General features: G+C 40.5%; 1 protein-coding gene across 1 annotated transcript in view; it reads right to left on the bottom strand.

The window, feature by feature from the left end:
• Nucleotides 1-15,696, bottom strand: part of PLAA (phospholipase A2 activating protein) — a 40,862-nt gene extending 25,166 nt beyond the window's left edge. Inside the window, exons 1-2 of the mRNA XM_032138274.2 lie at nucleotides 15,350-15,696; nucleotides 3,538-3,731 (exon numbers count right to left, since the gene is read on the bottom strand). Coding sequence (XP_031994165.1) covers nucleotides 3,538-3,731; nucleotides 15,350-15,498 — 343 coding nt within the window. The 5' untranslated portion in view covers nucleotides 15,499-15,696. The remainder of the gene's footprint in view (nucleotides 1-3,537; nucleotides 3,732-15,349) is intronic.
• Nucleotides 15,697-19,501: the final 3,805 nt, after the last annotated feature.

Genomic DNA, 19,501 nt, shown 5'->3' with positions numbered 1-19,501 from the left:
ATGAAAGAAAGATACAATACTTGAACCCACTGATCAATCTTAATATCACAAAAAGATATTGTGTGCTTCCTGATGTGATACAATAGAAAATACAGAATACCACCTATACTGTTGCCAAAAACTTGAATCTGAACCTGATAAAGCTATTTGATCTAACAGCTTACAAGAAATATAGGTGACTGTAGAACACATTAAAGGAAACAAGGCTTTAACCAGTAAAACTGAGATTGTGGGAAATTCTACAGCTAAAATAATCTGGTTTTAAACAAGGAAAAAAGAAAGAAACCGACAGATTGAAAGATGTAGGGCTGGGCACGGTGGCTCATGCCTGTAATCCCAGCACTTTTCGAGGCTGAGGCAGGCAGATCACCAGAGGTTACAAGTTAGAGACCAGCCTGGACAACATGGATCACCAGAGGTCAGGAGTTTGAGACCTGGACAACATGGTGAAACCCCATCTCTACTAAAACTACAAAAAACTTAGCTGGACGTGGTGGTGGGCACCTGTAATCCCAGCTACTTGGGAAGTAGAGGCAGGAGAATCATTTGAATCCAGGAGGCGGAGGTTGCAGTGAGCTGAAGATTGCACCACTGCACTCCAGCCTGGGCAAAAGAGCGAGACTCCATCTCCAAAACAAACAAACAAACAAACAAACAAACAAAAGATGACCTTATTTGGGTCAGAATTCAAATAAACTGTAAAAAAAGATTTATGAGACAACTGGGTAAATTTGAACATTCATTGGATAGTTGACAAGAAATTAGTTTTTGTTTTGTTTTAGGTGTGATAATAATATTGTGGTTATTCTTTCTTTTTAGAGGGCGAGAGTGTCCTTATCTTTTAGAAGGGTCAACAAACTAATGCCGGTGAGCCACCTGTATTTGTATACCTAACAAACTAAGAATGGTTTTTACCTATTTAAGTAATTGAGAGAAAAACAATCAAAAGCAATCTTCTAACATGTGAAAATTATATGAAATTCAAATTTCAGTGTTCACAAATGAAGATTTATTGAAACACAGACATGCTCATTCATTTATTTACTGTCTATAGCTGCTATGCACTGCAACTGCAGAGTTGAGCCGTTATGATAGCAACCATATGGCCTGAAAAGCAGAAAATTTATTTACTATCTGATCCTTTACAGAAAAAGTTTGCCAACCCCTATTTTAGAGCCACATAATGAAGGATGTATTTATAAATGAAACAGTAGAATATCAGAAATTTTAAAATGATGTAGTGGAAGGAGGGGGAAGATGAAACAAAAATAAGACATCTCTACTTTTGTGTACATTTGACTTCTATAATAAAGTTTTAAAAATCTGTATCCCTCTGTATTGAAGATTTCTCATACAAACACACATACATGCACACAAACATTTAAAAAATTCTTTCTGTTTTTGGTCGGGCACAGTGGCTCACGCCTATAATCCCAGAACTTTGGAAGACTGAGGCGGGTGGATCACCTGAGGTCAAGAGTTCGAGACCAGCCTGGCCAACATGGTGAAATCCCATCCCTACTAAAAATACAAAAATGGGCCAGGCACGGTGGCTCACGCCTGTAATCCCAGCACTTTGGGAAGCCAAGTTGGGCAGATCACAAGGTCAAGAGATCGACACCATCCTGGCCAACATGGTAAAACCCTGTCTCTACCAAAAATACAAAAATTAGCTGGGTGTGGTGGTGCGCGCCTGTAGTCCCAGATACTCGGGAGGCCGAGGCAGGAGAACTGCTTGAACCCGGGAGGCAGAGGTTGCAGTGAGCCAAGATCACGCCACCGCACTCCAGCCTGGTGACAGAGCAAGACCCTGTCGAAAAAAAAAAAAAAAACACAAAAAAGCTGGGTGTGGCGGTGGGCACCTGTAATCCCAGCTACTCTGGAGGCTGAGGCAGGAAAATCGCTTCAACCCAGGAGGCAGAGGCTGTAGTGAGCCAAGATCACAAGATCACACCACTACACTCCAGCCTGGTGACAGACCGAGACTCTGTCTCAAAATAAATTAAAATTAAAACTAAAAAATAATTTAAAATAAAGAATTATTTTTGTTGGTCAGGCGCAGTGGCTCACGCCTGTAATCCCAGCAATTTGGGAGGCCAAGGTGGGCAGATCACGAGGTCAGGACATTGAGATCATCCTGGCTAACACAGTGAAACCCTGTCTCTACTAAAAATACAAAAAAATTAGCCGGGCGTGGTGGCAGGTGCCGGTAGTCCCAGCTACTCGGGAGGCTGAGGCAGGAGAATGGCGTGAACCTGGGAGGCGGAGCTTGCAGTGAGCGGAGATCACACCACTGCACTCCAGCCTGGGCGACAGTGCAAGACTCTGTCTCAAAAAAAAAAAAAAAAAAAAAAAAAAAAAATTTTTTTTGTTTTTAGAGACAGGGTCTCACTCCATCACCCAGGCACAGCTCACTGCAGCCTCCAACTCCTGGGCTAAAGCAATTTTCTCACCTCAACTTCATGAGTAGCTGGGACTACAAGCACGCCCCACCATGTCCAGCTAATTTTTTAATTTTTGTAGAGATGGAGTCTTCCTATGTTGCTCAGGCTGGTCTCAAACTCCTTGCCTCTAGCAATCCTTCTGTCTTAGCCTCCCAAAGTGTTGGGATTACACGTATGAGCCATGGTGCCTGGCACATTATACAAATTGTTTAAAGGAATTTAAGTGTTTATGAAAAATGTTCCAAACTATTTCATTTATATTTTTTAAGAAGTACACTTACTGCACCAATTAAGCATGTCATTCTACAATAAAGAACGGTTAAGCCACACAGAAATCCAGAATTATCACAGAATCTGCAATATACACAAATCACAGAAAATAATATTCAAATATATTAAATACTCCTCAATAACACCAGAGCCCTAAACACGTTGCTTCTGGGTCTTTAATTAAATACTTTTAGTTTGCTGAATAAATGCATTCATTGCATAAAACAGTTAAAAAACAAAGTTATGAAGTATATTCAAATTATATAGCCTCTTTTATTACTGAACACTTTACTTTTTTTTCTTTTTTTTGAGACAGTCTCCACTCTGTCACCCAGGCTGGAGTGCAGTGGCAGGATCTCGGCTCATTGTAACCTCTGCCTGCCAGTTTCTAGCCATTCTCGTGCTTCAGCCTCCTGAGTAGCTGGGATTACTGGTGGGCATCACCACACCTGGATAATTTTTGTATTTTTAGTAGAGACAGGGTTTTGCAATGTTTTTCAGGCTGGTCTGAACTCCTGGCCTCAAGTGATCTGCCTGTCTCACCCTCCCAAAGTGCTGGGATTACAGGTGTGAGCCACCGCTCCCGGCCAATAACTGAACAGATTACTTTTTACATATATAAGCATATCAACCTTTACTGATCACAGTAAATTTGTAACAGAATTTTTACAGAACTAAGATAGCCCAAAAGGGTTTCCATTACCAAACCACAGCTACAGGTAAAACAAACTATAATAAAAACTTGAGAAAATGGATATGTAAATTTTACTTTCAAAGGGATAAAACTTCAAGTAGAAAAACACCAAAGTATTATTATACTCACCAGTATTTTTATGGCCTTTTAGAATATAAAGTGGCATTGGACTGTCCAGTGAGAAAATGCATATATTGTGGTCATTTCCACCAGTGGCAATTAGGCCATGAGGGTAGATGTCACTTGACGGTATGATGCATACACAAGATACAAAATTGGAATGGCCACTCATACAGTGCATTTCTGTAAAGCCCCTGTTTGGACTGGAAAGACAAGATAATTAATAGATACATATTCGTACCCTGACTTAGCCTAGGACATAAACTGTCAAAGCACTCATTTTCATTTAGGGTCCAGACAAACTTTAGAGTATATACTATCTTAAGAATCCATTGTTTTAAATTGAACCTTACATAATTCATATGAACTATCATAGAGAATTACATTAGATTAAGAGAAGTTTGTCTAGTGTTTCACTGAGAAGAATACGTTAACACAGAGAACGAGGAAAAAAGAAAGGGCAATAAATAGTCATGACTGGGTTTTTTCTTAGTCTCCATCTTCACTTCGACACATTAGTGACCGTTACCCTAAGAAATCCCTGGTTAAACGAAACGTACATGCAATTAAGACAATGAAATTTATTATTAAGAAGGCCTAAATATACTGAGGACTTTTTCACATTATGAAGCATTGACTTGGTGCCCAGTAGTACAGTACAGTATGTGTTTCTACATAGCTAGAACAGGGGTGTCAAATCTTTTGGCTTCCCTGGGCCACACTGAAGAAGAAGAATTGTCCTGAGCCACACATAAAATATACTAACACTAATGATAACTGATAAGCTAAAACAAACAAAAAAAAACCCCACCGAATGCAGAAATATATAAATCGCTACAGTATATTATATAATATATGTTATATATAATTATATATATCAATGAACACAGTACATTAATAATTGCATTGGGATTAAAATGATTACCAATTTGTTATATATTATATCAATTACTTAGCCTCACTGCCTTACTTAACAAGTTCAACCAGCAGATTATGATTTACTATGTAGAAAGCAATAAATTAGCTGCTGAGAGGGATAAAAAGAATTATATCCCTAACTCAGCTAAATCAAAGAGTTTGCAGTCTAGTTGAAGAAGACAAGTGCACATGAAGAGGTAAGACTCCCAGATAAAGACTAAACAAACTCATCTATTTTCACTTCCTTCCCAAATCCCACTAAAAACAATAAATACTTATGTTTTTTAATAAAGGCTTAATTAAACCCACAAGGCCAAGGAGAATGAAAAAAAAAAATACATGAATACAACTTTGAATATTTAAAGCTTACAGAAAAGCAGTAAGGGCCTTAGAAAACCTGAGTCCTAGCAGGCAGCAGGACAACCGAAGAACCAATTTACCAACAAAGGGCTTAAGAACTAGAGAATATTCTGGGAAGTCAGCAGAGTCGGAAGCACCAGGCATCTGTCTTCCCACCTAGACAACGATGGCACTGGCAGAATCTGTCTGATGTAACTATTATGAAACTTTGCAGTCAGTTGAATGCTTGCAACTTCTAGGGAAAGGCTTGGATTGTAAATTGAGGTTAATTTTGATCAATGCTTGCTCTTGGCACAGTAGCAGTTACCCACACCTCACCCTTCTAGCCCCATGGCAGGCAGTCATGCATCTGTTCCCAGAGAACCTTGCTCACAGTTGTAGGAACTAGGGTTGGCCAAAAGGATCCTGTCCTCCAAATATCAGAGATCTGTTCTCTGATCACTGATTGCTGCTTTGATCACAGAGCAGCAACAAAGAGGCAGGCAGCCATTGTTGTTGCACCTCACCCCATTGATGCAGGCTTCTACCTCTTGAGCTAAAGTGACTTCCAAGAGGATTTAAAAGGCTGATGCCTGGCCGGGCACAGTGGCTCATGCCTGTAATCCTAGCACTTTGGGAGGCCGAGGTGGGCAGATCACCTGAGGTCAGGAGTTGGAGACCAGCCTGGCCAACATGGTGAAACTCCATATCTACTAAAAATACAAAAATTAGCTGGGCGTAGTGGCAGATGCCTGTAATCCCAGCTACTCGGGAGGTTGAGGCAAGAGAATCGCTTGAACCCAGGAGGAGAAGGTTGCAGTGAGCCAAGATTGCGCCATCACACTCCAGCCTGGGGGACAACGGCAAGACTTCGTTTCAAAAAATTAAAAAAAAAAGGCTGATGCCCATTCCCCTAACACCTTCATCTTCCTCTTCTGGGAGCAAGATAATAAATACTAAGACATTCAAAAGGAACTACATATATGGAAAAAATTAGAAAGTGAAAGTGCATGCCCAGGGAAAAGCACAGGCTCAGGAAAGACCTGAGAAGACTATAAGTTTATATCTTAGGCTGATATTTGGAACAAAGACACCCTTCAACAACAACAACAAAAAGATAACACACAAAAACATAACGAAAAACAGCAAACCCTGGAAAAGGGGAAGAATATGATTTCTAGAGTTATCATATTACTAGATTACATGTTCACTTTCAACAACAACAAAAAAATCACAAGGCATACAAATAAACAGAAAAGTATGGCCCATTCAAAGGAAAAATTAAGTCAATAGACACTGTCCCTGAAAAAGACCTGACAGCAGATCTACTAGACAGAGACTTTAAAACAACTGTTTTAAACATGCTCAAAGAACTAAAGGAAGATGGAGAAAGTCAAGAATATTATGCATGAAGAAAACTGAAGTATCAGTAAAGAGGCAGAAAACCTATAAAGAAACCAAAAAGAAATTATGAAGATGAAAGGTATAACTGAAATGAAATCATTCACTAGACAACTTAAAGACAGATTCAAGCAAGAAGAAATAATTAGCAAACTTGAACATAGGACAGTAGAAATTACCAAGTTTGAAGAACACAAAAAAAGACTGAAAAAACAATGAACAGAGCCTAAGGGACTTGTGGAACAACATGAAGTAGGCCAGCATACAGATTGTGGCGGTCCTAGAGAGAGGGGAAAGGGAGCAGAGAGAATATCTGGAGAAATAATGGCTGGAAACATCCCAAATTTGATGAAAGACATGAATATAAACATCCAAAGAAACTCGACAAACTCCAAGAAGATAAACTCAAAGAGACCCACACCAAGTCACATTATACTCAAACTTAAGAAAGACAGATATAAAGAATCTTGAAAGCAGTAAGAAAGAAGTGACTTATCACATACAAGGGATCCTCAATAATATAATTAGTAGATTTCTCATCAAAAACTTTGGAGGTCAAACTGAGTGCAGTAGCACACACCTGTAGTCCCAGCACCTCAGGAGATTGAGATAGGAGAACTGCTTGAGCCCAGGAGTTGGAGGCTGCAGAGTGCTATGACCACACTCATGAACAGCCATTGCATTCCAGTCTGGTCAACATAGCAAAACCCCATCTTGAAAATTTTTTTTGGAGCATTGGCTAGGTGTGGTAGTGCACACCTGTAGTCCCAGCTACCTGGGAGGCTAAGGCAAGAGGATACCTTGAGCCTGGGAGTTTGAGGCTTAAGTGAGCTATGACTGTACCACTGTATCCCCGCCTAGGCCAACAGAGTAAGACACTATTTCTTTAAAAAAAAAAAAAAAAAAAAAAAAAGGTGAGGGAGTTTGCTGCCACCAGACCTCCCTGTAAGAAAAGCTTAAAGGAGCCTTCTTGCACAGTGAAATGAAAACACACTAGACAGACTTGAAGCAATATGAAGAAATAAAGATCTCAAAAATGGTAAATATGATAGTGGTTTATAACTCCACCTTTTGATTTCTATGTCATTTAAGAAACATTACATAAAAAAAATTAGCCTAAAAGCTAATGATATTGTAACTTTGGTTTGTAACTCCAAATTTTTCCAACATAATTTCAGAGATTAATACATTTAAAATAATTATTACTTTACGTCTTTAGGACACAGAGTATATACGGATGTAATTCTCTGACACCAACAACCAAAAGGGGTGAAGATGGAGCTATAAAGAAGAATTTTTGTATGTTATTGAAGTTAAATGTATACATTCAAATTAGAGGGTTACAACTTTAAGATATTAAATATAATCCCCATGGTAAACACACACAAAAATAGAATATACACTAAGGAAATGGGGAAGGAATTTAAACATAAATAAACTAAGCCGGGCGCCGTGGCTCACACCTGTAATCCCAGCACTTTGGGAGGCCGAGGCGGGCAGATTACGAGGTCAGGAGATCGAGACCATCCTGGCTAACACAGTGAAAGCCCGTCTCTACTAAAAATGCAAAAAATCAGCCAGGTGTGGTGGCAGGGGGCCTGTAGTCCCAGTTACTTGGGAAGCTGAGGCAGAAGAATGGCGTGAACCCGGGAGGCGGAGCTTGCAGTGAGCCGAGATTGCGTCACTGCACTCCAGCCTGGGCCACAGACTGAGACTCCGTCTCAAAAAAAGATAAAAATAAAATAAATAAATAAATAAATAAATCAACTAAACACAAAAGAAGACAGTAATGCAGGAGATGAGAGACAAAAAACAAAAAACAAACTTTAAGGAATATAGAAAACACAGCAAAATGGTATCAGTGATTACTTTCAATGTAAATGAATTAAACTCTCCAATCAAAAGACAGAGATTGGCAGAAACCATTTTAAAAAACATAATCCAACTCGGTGCTGTTTATAAGAGACTCACTTGAGATCCAAAGACACAAATATACTGAAAGTGATAGGATGAAACAGGATATTCCATGAAAACGGCAAACAAAAGAAAGCAGGAGTAGCTATATTAACATTAGACAAAATTGACCTTAAATCAAAAAAAGAAAACAGAGACAAAGAAAGATATTATATATTAATAAAAAGTTCGGTACAACAAGAAGATATAACAATTATAAACATTTATGCACATAACATATAAAACAAAAACTGACATAATTGAAGTGATACATAGACAGTTCTACAATAATAGTTGAAGACTTCAATATCTCAATCTCAATAATGGATAGAATAATCAGACAGAAAACATGTAAGGAAAAAGAGGACTTAACAAAATAAATCAACTAGAACTAACAGACATACAGAATATACTATGTGAAAACAAAGACACCTGCTACAGAAAAAAGTATGGCAATTCCTAGAAAAATTAAAAATAAAATTACCATATGACCCAGCATTTCCATTTCTGGATATATTCCCAATGGAAATGAAAGCAGGATCTTAAAGAGATATGTGTACAACCATATTCATAGTAGCATTATTCACAATAGCTCAAATGTCGCATCAACCTAAGTGTCCATCAATGGATGAATAAACAAAATGTGGTATAAACATGAAATTTTATTCAGTCTTAAAATGGAGGGAAATTCTGACATATGCTACAACATGGAAGACCCTTGAGGACATTATGCTAAATGAAATAAGCCAGTTATAAAAAGACAAATACTATATGATGCCACTTATATGTGGAACTTAGAGCTGTCAAAATCAGAGAGACATAAAGTAGAATGGTGGTTGCCAGGGTCTGGGGGTGGAGAGAATGAAGAGTTATTGCTTAAACAGGTACAGTTTCAGTATAAAGAGATAAAAAGAGTTAAAAGATGGATGGTGGTGATGGTTACACATTATGAATATACTTAATACCATTGAACTGTACAGTTTAAAATGGTTAAGATGGCAAATTTTATGTTATGTGTATTTTATCACAATAAAAAAATTGGAGGAAAAGAATTAACAGCACTATATACCTCCAGACGTGAGGACAAGGAGGCAGGAACTAAGATAAGAAAGACTAATCGAAAGTCTTCAGAATCTGAAGCATTATGAAAAAGTCTTCAGAGAAGGGTATCTGGTAGTAACCAATTTCAACTTGTTCACTTCATTTTAGTGGGTGTTGTTTTTGTTTTTTTAATCCTTTTGAAACCATTTTATCAATAAGCCCAGAGGAAGTCAAAAGACAGAACATGTTTTAAAATCTGTATTACGTAAACCACTAGATCTACCCACCATGTGTAACCCTTAACACTTCAAAGCATAGATATTTGTGTGCATCTTCCGTAGTGGTCTGTGAAGTTCTTAATGGCAGAATCCCGATTAGGTTCTTTGTGTCTTCCCAAGTCCCTAGCACAATGTTTTAAATGGTTAGCATTAAGTATTTCTTAAATTGATTTTAAAAAATACTTAAGGTATTAAAAAAAAAAGGGGGGGGGGGTGGTGTGCAGCTAGACAACCCAGCCAGACAACTGTCCTGCTAGCACTCAGCAAAAGTCTGAAGCTTTTCTTCAAAAAGATGAAAATCTTTGAATGGGGGGACATAACGATAGCTGAGTCTTGGAGTGTGAAGAATGTGTATATTCCTACTGGAGCCCAAGACCAGCAAAACAAAACCCTGGAAACCACACCCTTATCCTCTAGGCAGCAGATCAGCCCAATATAATGGCCCTACCAGATAACTCAACAGTAAAACTCACAACCAGCAAGCCCCATCCAGGAGCACAGATCTCCCAGGAGCTTCTTAATTCTCTACCCATAACACTGAGCACACAATAAAGATTACCAGACATCTGGGGAAAGCCTCCAGCATGAAACACAGTGATCAAAACAAATAGAGACGAGAAAAAAACCAATATGGAGGAAAACAGACCATTAAGGAGAAAATAACTTAAAACATTTTTTTAAATTGTCATTATCATCCTTAGAGGTATAAGATATTGCAACCATGAAACAAGGACATAATTTCACAAAGTCAAGGCAACCTACTAGAGATTATAGCCAAGAAAAAAAAAAAAGAAAGAGAAATTTAGAAAGCAAGTTCAATATCTGAATAAAAACAGTTCCAGAAAAAAGAAGACAGAAAAAATAATGAGAAAGCAGCCAAAGAATTAATTGAAGAACATTTCCCAGACTTTATGGACATGAGTTTTCATATTAAAAGGGTCTGCCAATGGCCTGGAACAATGGATAGAAGTAGACTGCCTTCCAGAAAGAAAAAAAAAATAGTTCAAAAATCAGAATGGCTTCAAACTTCTCAACAGTAACACTAGAAGATGAAATACAATGGATTCCATCACAATTCTGAAAGAAAATTATTTTAAAATTAGAATGCTACAACCACTCAAATTATCATTCCAGTAGCAAGGTAAAATAACATCACTTTCAGACTTGCAAGGTCTTAAAACATTTATAACTGATGCACTACATTTCAGGAAGCTCCTAGAGGTTATGTTCCAATAAGGCAACAAGGAAGAAAACCAACCAAGAGAAAGCTAAAGGATACTGACAATAAAAATCCAACATATGTGGTTCAAAAAAGTTATTCTGGAAACAACAATGAAGGGAAATCCCAGGATTAGGTGTGCATCAGAAGTAGACAGACCAGGTCAGAAAGTTTGCATTGTCAGGAAGAGGAAATTGTAAAATATCCAATGTATCTAAATGCTTTAAGAGGTGATTCGGTAACGAACAAAGAATTTGAAGGTGAATCAGTGATAAATACATAGAAAGCTAAGCAAATGAAAACCAAAAGAAAACAATTATTAGCCACATGAAGATCATAAAATTATTGAGGAAGAGTTATCATAGATTATTCCACAGCTTAAATTATAAGAGTCAGAGCACAGAGGCCGGGCGTGATGGCTCACGCCTGTAATCCCAGCACTTTGGGAGGCCAAGGCAGGCGGATCACCAGGTCAGGAGATCCAGACCATCCTGGCTAACACTGTGAAACCCCGTCTCTACTAAAAATACAAAAAATTACCCGGGCGCCGTGGCGGGCGCCTATAGTCCCAGCTACTCGGGAGGCTGAGGCAGAATGGCGTCAACCTGGGAGGCGGAGCTTGCAGTGAGCCGAGATCGCGCCACTGCACTCTGGCCTGGGCGACATAGCGAGACTCCGCCTCAAAAAAAAAAAAAAAAAAAAGCACAGAAAAGATGCATATGTGATGGGGTGAGTGGAAGGCAGAAAGAGAGCTAAATTCTCATATTCTACAGTAGGAACTAATAGATTGCACCTAAAAAAATCTATTAATATAGATTAATATAATCAGATCCTATATCTGAAGATGTGTCTTCAAGTATGGGTCGTTTTTCAAAAGGCAAGGCAATATAAAGGCAAAGCTGCTGAAGTCCTATCTCACTCATCCCTCCCCACCCAGAAGTCAAGGACAGACTTGGGAAATGTAATTTAGCTTGAAGCTAGCTTATAGAGGCCTGAAGTAGTCTGAAACAATGGCATGTTGCTGGCTCAGTTCAATGCCCAACCAACAGATATGTCTCCATTCTGAAGGTCCAAAGACTTTCTGGGTTTTCAAAGGGCTTTTGTGAAAAACTAGGTACCTGGTTTAGTCTGCTCTAAAACAGAACTATTTCTGCCTCCCTAGAACTAACTTTCCCCATTATTCCCAGTCCATCCCTACATTTACTACCCTGATCTAGAACCTTTCCAGATACATGGAAAGCAGTGGTAAATTTCATTTGCATCAGAGGTAGACAGACCAGGTCAGATTCAGTAAGAGGCAATTCGGTAACGAACAAAGAATTTGAAGTTGAATCAGTGGTACTCATTCAAATTTACAGTGGTAAATTTCATTTACCACTTGGCTACATGGGAAAGCAAATTTCACTTACAACTTGGCTCCAAACATTTATAGCATTTCATTAACTTAATATGCTGTTATGAGCTGGGAGTGGTGGCTCACACCTTTAATCCCAACACTTTGGGAGGCTGAAGCAGGAGGATTGCTTAAGCCCAGGAGTTTGAGACCAGCCTGGGCAATCTAGTAAGACCCTCATCTCTACAAAAATAAATAAATAAAAATTAGCTGGGCATGATGGTTCTCGCCTGTAGTCCCAGTTACTTAAGAGGCTGAGGTGGGAGGATTGTTTGAGCCCAGAAGGTCGAGGCTGCAGTGAGGCAGTGATCATGCCATTACATTCCAGCCTGGGCAACAAAGCGAAACCCTGTGTCAAAAAAACAAAATCACACAAATATTCTATTATGGCCTCAACGTGTCCCTCAAAGTTCATGTGCTGGAAACTTAACCTTCAATGCAACCATGTTGAGAAGCAGGATCAAGAAGGTTCTGCCCCCATGAATGTATTAATGTCATTACTGCGGGACTGGGTTAGAGAGTGGCTTTGTTACAAAAGCAAGTTTGGCCCCTCTATGCCTCTTGCTGTGTACTCTCTTGCCCTTCCACCATGGGATGATACAGCAGCAAAGAGGCCCTCTCAAGATGCCGATACCTTGATAATGGACTTCCCAGCATCCAGAACTATGAAAAATAAATTTCTTTTCTTTATAAATTACCCAGTCTGTGGTATTCTGCTACAGCAACACAAAAGAGAAGACATGTATCATGAAATAAAAATTGTGACTATGTCAGACTTGAGGACACTTTTACAACATTAAAGGTATGGTTGAGACACTTTAGTTGGCATCAATAAGAGCTTAATCACCTAATGACTACGAAACACTCTAACCCTGGGGTATCCAATCTTTTGACTTTCCTGGGCCACATTGGAAGAAAAATTGTCTTTGGCCACGCATAAAATACACTAATAATTACAACAGCTGATGAGCATTTTTAAAAATCACAAAAAAAAGCCTCATAATGTTTTAAGAAAGTTTATGAAATTTGTGTTGGGCCACTCTCAAAGCCACCCATGGGCCACAGGATGGACAAGCTTGCTAACCTAACCAGCAGGATATGAGAGACTAAATAATCTTATCTCGCTGCGCACTAGCACACACTGTGGCAAAATGCAAGTTCTTCATCAGTGTTAGATAAATACATACAGGAATGAATTTTGAAAAACAAAAACAAAAATATCATGAGGTCGGCCAGGTGTGGTGGCTCACACCTGTAATCCCAACACTGGGAGGCCAAGGCGGGCAGATCACCTGAGGTCGGGAGTTCAAGACCAGCCTGACCAACATGGAGAAACCCCATCTCTACTAAAAATACAAAATTAGCCGGGCATGGTGGCACATGCCTGTAAGCACAGCTACTTGGGAGGCTGAGGCAAGAGAATCGCTTGATCCCTGGAGGCAGAGGTTGCAGTGAGCCAAGATCGTGCCATTGCACTCCAGCCTGGGCAACAAGAGCGAAACTCTGTCTCAAAAAAAAAAAAAAAAAATCAATAGTTCAATGAACAACAAAATCACTTTTCAAATAGAGAATCAGTTCAGCCCAAAGTTCTTCAAGTTCCTGGTAAGCACAACCACTCCAGTGATGAAACTCTTGTCAAACTAGTACAGTCCCAAAAGTTTAATGACAGGATTCCACTATTAAAACAGGTATCCTTGATTATACTCCTTATTGCAATGGTTATATTCTACTGGGCTTATGCTTCTACTGGATTCAATTTTAAAGGCAAAAACTTAATAACTGTACTCAAACAAAAAGTTCCATATTAGTATTACTAAGTAGTTTTGGATATTACAGAATTTTAGAGTTAGAAGAGATCTTTAGAGATCATCTCATTCAATTCAATACAGGAATTTGCTCTATACTATCCCTAGTCTAGTGGACCATCTTGTGTTGCTTATACTACTTCAAAAGCCTCCAAGCAAACCCACTTCTACACTTATCCCTTCCCAATCTATTCTCTACCATCAGCTAGCAGAAACTTCTCAACACAGAAATCAGATCATGTTGCTCCCTGCTTGAAACTATTTGAAGGCTTCCATCTGCAAACTCCATAACCTGGCTCTTGCCAGCCTCAAAACCTGCCCTCACCTCACAGCTAATTCTCTCCTGTTTACTCCTCCGGCTGCCTGGAATGCTCTTCCAATTCAGCCCTCCCCATTTGCTCTTCCACGACCAGCTCCATCCATCTCATGCTTCAAATTCCAGCTTTAAACAAACAACTTCTCAGAGAGGCTTCCTTTAATATCTCTCTCCACCTAATTATTAACTGTATGTTTTCTTCATATGCCAGTTTTTAATTATTTATTGGCTTGTTTTTTTAATCTATCTTCCCCATCAGACTGTAAGAAAGCTCCAGAAACACTGGCAACTTGTCTGTCTATTCCTCTCCAATATCCCAAACAAAGAGGAGGCACTCAATAGTTACAACTGAATTTATGGATGGTGACTCAAATTCTGAAATCTCTAGCAGTGGGAAACCTACTAAATAACAAAATAACTCAATTTTTCTTTCTCTGAACTGCAATCTGTCTTCTACGTCTTAAATATCCTGTTACAACCAGCCAAATCAGGGCTGAACCCGTGAACTCGATCAGGACTGATTCCTAACCTTTTTTTTCTTTTTTTGGTTCGTGAACCCTTCTGATAAATCCTTTGAAGGCAATGGATGCTCCTTCTCCTCAAGAAACAGCACATGCACAGAAACAAAACATCCGAGAGGTTTCACTCCCTCAAGACCAGCACAGACCACAGACTAAAATTCTAACCTGGACGAGAAGAGGATTCAGCAATGCAATTTTTGAGAACTAAAGTCTTCAAAAATTCAATTTTAGAGAATACTACAGAGCATCTTCTTCGAAAAAAACAAAGGACATTTCAGATGCCTTCAAACTACCTCACTTCGGAGGGTGCAACTGGAATCAGTAAATTTTCAAGTCTAAAGGAAACCTGGGAGATCATCGTCCAAAAACTGAAGGCCCAAAAGGTGGGAGACTTGTCTGTGGTCAAGTTAGCACAACAACGCAGGTCTTTGGTCGCCCAACCCGGTGCTGTTTCCACTTAAATCTCGATGGTTTCTTAAACAGAGTTCCGGTAGTCTGAGAAATGGAAGGGAGCGGAGAGCAGAGGGAAGGCTGGAGGGAGAGAGAGACGGCAGGACTTACAGGGAAGGGTCACTCTCTTTCCACTCTCCGGTAAGCGTGCAACACAGCCAGGGGCAACCCGACTCCCAGCGCTCACCTGTCTGGGGCCCAGAGGCGGGTGGTGCGGTCTCGAGACACGGACACAAAGGCTCCCGGCGGATAGGGGCAGCATACCAGGCCCCGTACGTCCAGCTCGTGGCCCCGGAGCGAGCAGCTCAGCCGGTACCTGGTGGCGCCGCTCGTCATGGCCAGTGTCTGTCGGGCGCCCGGTGCCCGGGCACTCTGCGAGACCAGTCCGCAGGGGCGATTCGGAGAGCGCCGGGCCGCGGCCGGAGAAGGGCCTACAGGTAAGGGTCGGCCGGAGACCGGAAGAGCCCGAGAGCCGGTACGGAAGGGCGGCTGGGAAGGGGCGCGCCGAGCGGGCCGAGTGACACAGCAAGCCTGACAGGCACACCGGAATTCATCATCGGCCTCAGTCCTCCATGACGCAGAGTGTGTGCGTCCCGGCCGCCGACGCCGATGCGGAGCTGAGCTCGCTTTCCTCCCGGGCTCGGGACTCCCTGCCGAGGAAGAGAGAAGGAAGCCCGCCCTTCCACCAGGACGCCTGACCCGGGGGTCCTTCCCAAACCCGGGTCTCTTCCGACTCCGGGCCCAACAGTTTGTCGTAAATCGGGACGCGGGCCGGGACTACAATTCCCATAATGCCGCGCCAGTTGGCGTGGACATCCGGCGCGCCGAATCCGGATATTTTAAACTTGAGTCCTCCGCGCTGGGCATGGCGGAATGGCTGAGTGAGACTGTTTGGCGTCTATTGTTAGGCATCCTCACTGCTTTTCCCTGAGAATCGCGAGGTTTTTGCAAGTTAACCTTGCTTTTCAATTAAAACGAGAAAGCTTGAGGCCAAATTGGGAACTATTAATCATTGAACTATTCCTCCGTTTCAAGTAATCCGAATCTCCTACTCTCTGTTGTCAAATTTAGCAAATAAATACGGTGGTCCAAGTCAGTTTTTTAAAGGTATAACTACTTTTCTCTGGCGGCTTGTTAAAATGTAGATTCTGATGCAGTAGGTCTCGGTTAGAGCTGAGATACGTATTTTTAATAACCCCCCCGCCCACCCACCCGTGGTGCAGACCTTATAGAGTGCCAGGGTAAACATGACCTGTCTCCTTACTTTGTTTCCCTCCCATCCGCTATTCTCTCGCATCCAACTACACTTTTCCACAAACCTTTCTAAATTGCTAAGCCCAATTCACACTTTTCTGACTTCTCCCTTCCTAAAACTCCTACTCTAGGTTTGGAATCACTTTTCCCCTGGTTTGGGAGATCATTCTTGAAATGCTGACTTTTGATACTTCTTTGCTATCTCATCCCCTCGCTGGGTGGATTATTTACTACTTTGCTTATTTCTAGAGCTGTATTCCCATATTATCTTCTCCAAACTCTAGATCTGTATTTCTAGCTATCTGTTAGAAATCTCTACCAATTAGTCCTACTTAAATTATTTCAATATTTCTTTAGCCTTTCTACCCGTTCTCTCCAGCCAATCCTATACATTAAAATATAATTATCGTTCTGAAATATACACTTAATTGTTTTTTCTCTGCTTGACAACCTCTGATGGCTTTCCATTCTTTTTTTTTTTTTTTTTTGAGACGGAGTGTCGCCCTGCTGCCAGGCTGAGTGCAGTGGCGCGATCTCGGCTCACTGCAACCTCCTCCTCCCGGGTTCAAGCGATTCCTGCCTCAGCTTCCCGAGTAGCTGGGACTACAGGAGCGCGCCACCATGCCCAGCTAAATTTTGTGTTTTTAGTAGAAACGGAGTTTCACCGTGTTGGCCAGGATAATCTCAATCTCTTGACCTCGTAATCTGCCCGCCTCTGCCTTCCAAAGTGCTGGATTATAAGCGTGAGCCACCACGCCCGGCCGCCTTTCCATTCTTATAGTACAGCATTACATAGGGCCTTTCACACAATCTCCCTAATCTGTTTTACTAGATTCATCTCCCTCTGTTATCTCTCTAGCCATTTCGAATTTGTCACCATTCCCTGAACACATTATGCTGTGTGCTGTCCATGTCTCTATGCTCTTTGTACATGCATTTTTTTTTAAACTTAGAATTCCACTTTCTCCATCTATCATAGTTCAACGCCAGTTTATCTTCTGGTTTCTTCCAGTTCCTCTGGGGAACTAATGCAGTTTTATTTGTTGTCAATATAGTATTTACTGCATTCTAATATATTCTTTTATGTCTGTCTTTTCTACCGGACTACATTTTATTATTATCAAGACCTTTATTTTACATGAATCTTAACCATCTAGTTTACTGCCTCCTATATATTAGGAAATGTTTTTCAACTTTGTATAGTATTCAGTTTACCAATTTTCACAGTCTCTCATTTAGTTCTCACAATAACCCTGCAAGGTAGATAGTATTATTCCCATTTCACACATGAAGAATTTGCCTTGTTTAAAAAATGTTAATTTGGAGGCCATTAGGTTGAGATAGCTCCAGCTCTGGAGCCCAACTCAATGTAAACAGTAAAATGAAACTTAAGCTTAACTAACAGAAACAGACAGACCTCTAACTGTGGACTTTCCACTTTAACCAATCAAGTAAGTATATTTTCTTAGTCTTGCTTCCACCAACCTCTTATAAAAGTTTTCCTCTCATGCTGTAATTGCCCCTGTGTTCTTTTACACAGGGAAATGTGTAATTTCCCTGTGTAGTTGCCTGCTGCCTTCCAAAAAACCAATGCACTGAGAACTACAAATGTTGCAGCAGGGAAAGATGAATAATCACAGGGCCAGCCAACAAGGAGGATGGGAGATATTTCTCAAATCCACCTCCAAGAATGTAGAGACTAGGTTTTTAAAGGATCGGTTGGTGGGCAGGAGGCTAGGAAATGGGAAATGCTAATTGGTGGGGTCAGGGATGAATCACAGGTGTGTCAGAACTATCTTCATGAACCTGAGTCATTTCTGAGGAGTGGGGTTCACAGGTCCAGGTTGTGTCTGTTGGTCTGCCAAAATGCTAAATTTGAAAAATATCTCAAAGACCATTAATTAGGTTTCACAGTAGTGATGTTATCTACAGGAATAGTTGGCGAAGTTACAAATCTTGTGACCTCTGGTTACGTGACTCCAGGGCAGGAGGCTCTATAGAAAAGTAAGCTAATTAGGCTGGGTGAGGTGGCTCACACCTGTAATCCCAGCACTTTGGGAGGCCAAGGCAGGTGGATCACGAGGTCAGGAGATCAAGACCATCCTGGCTAACATGTTGAAACCTTGTGTCTACTAAAAATACAAAAAATTAGCTGGGTGTGGTGGCACGCTCCTGTAGTCCTAGCTACTCGGGAGGCTGAGGCAGGAGAATCACTTGAACCTGGGAGGTGGAGGTTGCAGTGAGCCGAGATTGCGCCACTGCACTCCAGCCTGGCAACAGAGCGAGACTCTGTCTCAAAAAAGAAAAAAAAGAAAAGCAAGCTAATCAAACAATGCCAAGTTGTTGTTTAAGCATGACTATTCTTTAGCAAAGTTCAAGCCTCTACCATAATTCTAATCTTGTCTTATGAATGTAGCTTCAATCTCCATACAAGGAGTTGGGGTGGGGGTCACTTTTCCTTGCCACAAAGTTTAACTATAAACCAAATTCCTGGCATAGTTATTTTAGCCTCTACAGTAGAATAAGCAAAAAACAAACAAACAATAAAATGACAACAACAAAAAACTAGTTTAGCCTGTGAAGTTTTAAGCAAAATGGAGTCAGTCATGTTAGATTTCTCTCGTTAGCTGTAATTCTGCAAAGGTAGTTTAAGTGCCCCTAGATGGAGTTTCACCACTTGTGATTTGGTGCTGCCCAATTCATGAATCACTGTCTGCTCAACTGAACTCTTTAATACTTTAATGTGTGTTGTCTTTTAACAGCTTGATAGGAGGTTAATGCTCAGTAGATGTTATTGGTTACCTTAATGAATTAATGAATAACTGAAATAACTATTTTAATGTCACATAACTAGAACATAGTGCAGCTGGGACTAAAATTCTATGAACGCTAAATTGGGTTCTTGATACTTTAAAAATAATTATAATGTTTTTATGTGTTTAGCAGTTCAAAGGTTTAAAACAAATAGTTTATTTCAACTGTCTGTCTGCATACAAATAACAATTCTGGATCCCCCTCCCATATGCCTGAAGGCATGAAGGAAAAATGTCCATAATGACAGTAGTTCTCTCAGAGAAAATGCATG

Source organism: Hylobates moloch, unplaced genomic scaffold (assembly GCF_009828535.3).
Source record: "Hylobates moloch isolate HMO894 unplaced genomic scaffold, HMol_V3 SCAFFOLD_19, whole genome shotgun sequence".
NCBI lineage: Eukaryota > Metazoa > Chordata > Mammalia > Primates > Hylobatidae > Hylobates > Hylobates moloch.
The sequence above is the reverse complement of the archived record's forward strand: the minus strand, read 5'-3'. Positions and strand labels throughout refer to the sequence as shown.